The following is a 6,000-nucleotide window of genomic DNA, read 5'->3' as shown; positions in this document are numbered from 1 at the left end:
ATGTGTGAAGCATTTGTAGAAATAATGAAAAGTGAATTTGAGATGTCAATGTTGGGAGAAATGAATTACTTCCTTGGATTGCAAGTTAAACAACTCAATGATGGAATCTTTATAAATCAAGCAAAGTACTGCAAGGAATTGCTTAGGAAGTTTAAGATGGACCAATGCAAAGCGATCAACACTCCAATCTCAACAAGCTGTCAACTGGATCAGGATTATGCAGGAAAATCAGTGGATCAATCAAAATACAGGGTTTTAATTGGTTTTTTACTATACTTAACTGTTACCAAGCCTGACATTATGTTTGATGTATGTTTATGTGCTAGATATCAATCTGATCCAAAGGAATCACACTATAATGCAACAAAGAGAATTCTAAAATACTTGCAAGGAACCAAAGATGTTGGACTATGGTATTCAAACAATGTTTCCTTAAATTTAACTGGTTTTTCAGATTCAGATTTTACAGGTTGCAAGATTGATAGGAAAAGCATAAGTGGAACTTGCCACATGCTTGGATCAAGTTTAATATCTTGGCATTGCAAGAAACAAGCTTGTGTTGCTCTCTCTACAGCAGAGGCAGAATACATAGCAGCTGAAAGTTGTTGTGCTCAAACACTATGGCTAAGGCAACAGTTTATAACCTAATGAAGGTGTTCTATAGCAACCTTGTACAAGATGGCCAGAACCTTGTGTCCTATGTGAAAGGAGTGAAGCTGAAAATTACAAAAGAGGTCTAGAGCAGCATTGGTGGAATTAAGTACTCAAGGCTGAAAGTGAGTAGAGGGAATACTGCTGGGATTCAAGAGTTCAACAAGAAGTAGTTCTATAGAAGTTGTGTGAGGAATCCTACTGAACCAGTGATCAGATTCCTTGCAGGTAATTTGACTTTAATTCCAAGACTCTTAGCTCACATCATTGCTTGGCAACTCACTCCTAGAGGTAGCAATCATGTTGTTCTTCATGAGGAAGACTTGATATTGCTTTATTGCATAATTAATCAACTCAAGGTAAACTGGGTGAGTACTATGGTCGAACATATGCTCAAATCCACAAGGCTCCCTGGTTATCGCTTTCCATATGCAATATTTGTTTCCAAACTAATTCATTATTTTGAAGTGGATACTACAAATGAAAAAAATGATACTATCAAACCTGCAAGTGAGATAGACAATTCTACTCTCATGAAAATGGGTTTTCATAAGGAGGAAAACAACTGAGTTTTCAAAAGAAATGTTGCTCATAGAGTTGAGCATGAAGCCTCCAATCATGGAGATGCAGAGGAGGAGAATGTTGGAGTGACTATGGAAGATGAAACTGTGCAGATTGCAAAAGCGTCATGCTATATGATGCATCATTCTTCATCACATAGGGTGGAATCACCAGCTCAACCATCTATGCAGCACATGGAGGAATCACCAGTCCATTCATGAATGAATGAAGATGTTGCTTCCACAAACTACAATGCACTGGTTGCATACCAAGCACCTAAATATAGAGGTGAACCTTTATCAATGTTTGAAAGACAGGTTCTGGACAGGCTGGATACACTCATAGATGATCAAAAGACCTATTTTGAAATTACTCAAGCTAGGTTTTAACACCTAGACTACCAAATTGAAGGAGTCCAGAAGCAACTAGTTGAGCTTTACTACAAGCACAAGTGATCCTTTTCAAATCTTTCACTTTTATGTCTTGTTGAATAATCTTCTTTTTAATTTCCTGCACTAGTTATGTTTTGATTTCTGGTTTGTAATAGAACTTTATGGTGTTTTATTTTAAACTAACATGTATGGCTATGGTGTGTTCCTTTTTATTTTATGCTCCCATTCTGTTTGATGAATCCAAAGGGGGAGAAGAATATCTTGATACAAGTTGTGTTAGTTGAAGAATAGCTCATGTAAGTTGTTGATCTGATTTAGGTCTCAAACTGCAGGGAGGTATAACACTTCTCAAATTTGTTCTATTTAATCTTTGAAAAGTTTTCTGTGTATATTCTGGAATCTAGTGCAGTACATGTATTAACCATGACTTTCATTCAAAACTATGCAAAGCAATGGGGATTTGTCTTCATCAAATAGGGGGAGATTGTTGAAGATGGACGAAGCTTCTTCTCTGCCAAGTCTTAGTGTGTGATTGATGAAGAAAATAACTAGTTTGCTTTGAATGTTGTAATGTCTATTTAGGTGATCTTGTATATAGTTTAGTGTGTGTTTAAGGTTACCTTTTGCTTCATAACCTATCATATATGCCTAATCAAGGTGGTAAGATCAAGCACAAGAAGTGATTCAAAGTTTTCCAAAAAGATCTATAAAGTTTTCTAAAAATCAAGTTACTGCACAAAAATAAATTTGTTTATTTGTGAAACAATAGACTTATTTTTTTATGTTGAAAGGTTTTTCAAAATTCTTTTAGGGCACTAAAAGTTCGTTTTAATAAGTTATTTCAGTTAAGATGAGCTGGCAGTCCTTCAGAAAAACAATTTGTTTGTTTTAAGATTAACCTGTTGTTTTTATAACAGCTTTCTAACTGTTTTTTGAAAAGTTGTTAGAAACTGTTTTCTATATAAAGAAAGGCTTTTCTCACATGAAAGGTTGTTGTGCAATCATGGTTTAAACAGAGATTAAACGTTTTCTGTGTGAGAAGAAGGATTTGGATGAGTTTTTGAAAGGTTTTCAAAATGATCTTCAAAAGTGCTTGTTCTAAGTGAGCCTTGATCTTGGTGAAGGTGCTAGTGCGGTTCTGTTGAAATTTGAGCTACAAGTTTTTAGTCCTTGCATCTTCTTTCAGGTCTTATCCTTCCTTTATTCATTCTTGTAAAATGTGTTTGTGTAAGTCACTTCTTGATAGGGTTTCTTAGAGTGCAAGTAGTACTGAAATAGGGTTTTTCAACTTTGGTTGTATTGTTCTTGTAGGTTTCAAGAACTGTTGTGTGTTGTAATTGATTGGAACTATTTTTAGTGAATTTCACCTTGGAGTGAGGTGAAACTCGATGTAGCTCATTATGAGTGAACCAGTATAAAGTGTGCTTGCATTATTCTTCTCATCCCTACACTCTTTTTTGATTAATTGAATAATCTGTCAAGAAATAAATCTGTTCATTTAAAATTGAATCTATTATTTCTAGGCTTACTCAAACTATTCTTCTTGATCTGGGAAATTCTTTTAATCATAAACAAAGCTTTCTGAATCTGTGCATTGACTAGTTTAAAGATAAGCAGTTTCTTCATAAAATCTTTGTTAAAGATTCTCCTTCTTTAAAAGAATTAAATCAAAAGAACTTGTGCTTGATTTATTGGTGCAAATCTTGTTCTTATAGATGCTGTGAGAATAACTCAAACTGTTCTGGTGATTTCTTAGTTTGATCTCAATACTAATCTGAACAAGTTCTGATTTTGGTTAAAAGTGCACTAAAAATAAATGTGTTTCTTTTAAAATCAGTTTGTTCTTTTCATTCTAAAATACTGTAAATTGGTTTGTGTTTGCGAAATTTTTTAACTTCAATTCACCCCTTCCCTCTTGAACTTTGACACTAATAGACCCAACAAAAGGAACAAACGATGTCAAGCGAGCCAGAAAGCATGATCTTATTCAAGAGTATGAACTCTTTAGAATGCAAAAAGGAGAGACCATTTGTGATGTACAAAAGAGGTTCTTTCACATAGTGAATCACTTAATGAGTCTTAGTAAGAATTTTATCGATGAGGAGTTGAATATCAAGATATTGAAATGTCTTGATAGAACATGGCAGCCAAAGGTCACTGCCATCTCAGATTCAAAAGATTTGACATCAATGACTTTTGCCTCATTTTTTGGTAAGCTTAGGGAACATGAGCTTGAAATGAATAGGTTGGTTGTCCAAGAAAGCGAGGACAAACATAGCAAAGGTATAGCTCTCAAAGCTTGCAATCATAAATAGTAACTAGACTCAAGTGGAAGTGATGAAGACACCATGAGTCTGCTCTCAAGAAAATTCAGCAAGTTCTTGAAGAAAAGTCAAGCTTCAAAGAGGTATGGATATGAAAAACCTAGTGATTTTAATACTAACAAGTACACGTGTTATGGTTGTGGTGAACATGGTCGTATCAAAGCAGAATGCCCCAATAATGAAATCAAAGAAAAGGCAAATTTCAAGAAAGAAAAAAGGGGAAAAGCCAAGAAGGCATATGTGGCATGGGATGACAATAAAGTATCATCCTCAAGCTCTTCTGATGATGAAGAAGCAAATTTGTGCCTTAAAGCTTCAGTATCAAGTAGCATGAGTTCATCATCTTCAATCAAAGGTAACAGATATTATCAATTGCTTGAAGCTTTTAATGAAACTCATGAAGAGGCTAACCAATTGGCACTTTCTCTCAACCTGTTGAAAGGTCTAAATAACTGGTTGGAAAACAGAGTCAAGTCTGTTAGAAAGGATGGCTTTAAACTAGAGGGGGGTGAATTGTTTAAAGAGGGTTTTCGCAAACTTTTAAGTCAAGAATGAAATTATCTCGAGAAACAAATGATAAAGAATTTAGTTTGCCAAAAACCAAAGCAAAAACAACAGCACCAGAAAAACAATCGGTTGTTTCGCAAAAACAATCGGTTGTTTATACCAGTTTGCCAATATCAAAACTGAATTTAAAGAGATTAAGGATAGAGAGAATACACACAGATGTTTATACTGGTTCACTCTAAACCCAGAGCTACATCCAGTCTTCTCAGAAACCACTGAGGAATACCACTAAGCAATCAAACCTAGATCACTTACACCATAACCAAGAAAGTGACCTTGATCCCCTCAAGACACACACTTCTCTTAGCCAACACACTAACACTAAGAAAGTTGATCTTGATCCCCTCAAGAACACACAACACTTCTCAACAAACACACAGAGTTCTTTCAACAGATACAAGGATTACACTTGTTACAGAAACAAATCTGAAATCAATACAAGAGAAAATCCTATCTCACACTCTTTGATCAATCTCAATCTCTAAGCAATCTCAACTCTTTCAAAAACAGTAAGTTCTCAATATCTTAGAAAAACCCAAATCTGTTTTTCTATTTGTAAAACAAAGTTGTTTGTTATCAAATCTTAACAAACTATTCATTGCATTTAAAGATTGGTCAAAGCATTAAAAATTGGAGCGTAAATAGTTGGAAAATCATTTAATGCTCAGTCAAAGCACAAAACAGTTTTCTGTTATGGTACCAAAACAAACAATCGGTTGTTTCCTCGAATCAATCGGTTGTTTTGCTTTTGACAGCAAGTCAACCATAAAAACAGTTTTCAACCTTTTCTAAAAACACCTAAGTATAAAACAATCTGTTGTTTCGAAAAAACAACAGGTTGTTTTTCACTTAGCTTGAAAAACACTTTTCTTTCAAAAAGATTGAGAGTGCCTATGCTTTGGATTCAATCAAGAGTGGATTACATAAACAATCTACCCCAGATCCTATCTAAAACAGCGCAGCAACAGCAACCACAGCTAAGCCTTCAACATCCTTCAAAGGGTTTGGATTCTTCAAAGCTTGAACACCACTTGGTTCAACAAAGTGTTTGGAAGAAGAGTTGGGTAAAACAAAAGAAGATTTTGAAAACCTTGATTTAGTTTACAAAAACTCGTCTTGCAGTTGTGAGTCAAAAGTTTGTGAAAATCTTGAAAGAAAGACTCACTATCTTTTGAAAACCTTGGAATTGTTGAAGAATTCAACAAAATACAGTTGTATAAGAGTTGTCTCAAGAATCCCCTCTCCAAAGTGAGAAATTTTTCTGTTGGAGGGTTAAAGCTTGATGAAAGGCTCATAGCGTTCATAGTATCATGGATTATCACACCTAGGGGGAGCAATGATGAAAATCAAAAATACATGAAGATGACCAAGGATGATACACTAGAAGGGTCATCTCAAGAAGCAAATAAAGACCTCATTAATAGGAGGAATGGACAAGGTCCAAAACATTTAAAGTTCTTCTTATTTGATATGAACCAAAAATACATGAAGATGACCAAGGATGC

The 6,000-nt window shown here is 34.8% G+C and overlaps 1 protein-coding gene across 1 annotated transcript; it reads left to right on the top strand.

Moving 5' to 3' along the window:
• LOC137809072 (uncharacterized mitochondrial protein AtMg00810-like) lies at positions 1-648 on the top strand. Its single transcript, XM_068610213.1, has one exon. The coding sequence runs from the start codon at positions 1-3 to the stop codon at positions 646-648; it is 648 nt and encodes a 215-aa protein (XP_068466314.1).
• Positions 649-6,000: the final 5,352 nt, after the last annotated feature.

The sequence above is a fragment of the Phaseolus vulgaris genome, chromosome 2 (assembly GCF_000499845.2).
Source record: "Phaseolus vulgaris cultivar G19833 chromosome 2, P. vulgaris v2.0, whole genome shotgun sequence".
Taxonomy (NCBI): Eukaryota; Viridiplantae; Streptophyta; class Magnoliopsida; order Fabales; family Fabaceae; genus Phaseolus; species Phaseolus vulgaris.
This window is presented reverse-complemented; position numbering and strand designations above follow the sequence as displayed.

Excerpts from the sequence above, each read along its gene's own strand:
- LOC137809072 (XM_068610213.1), top strand. The coding sequence starts at position 1 with ATGTGTGAAGCATTTGTAGAAATAATGAAAAGTGAATTTGAGATGTCA.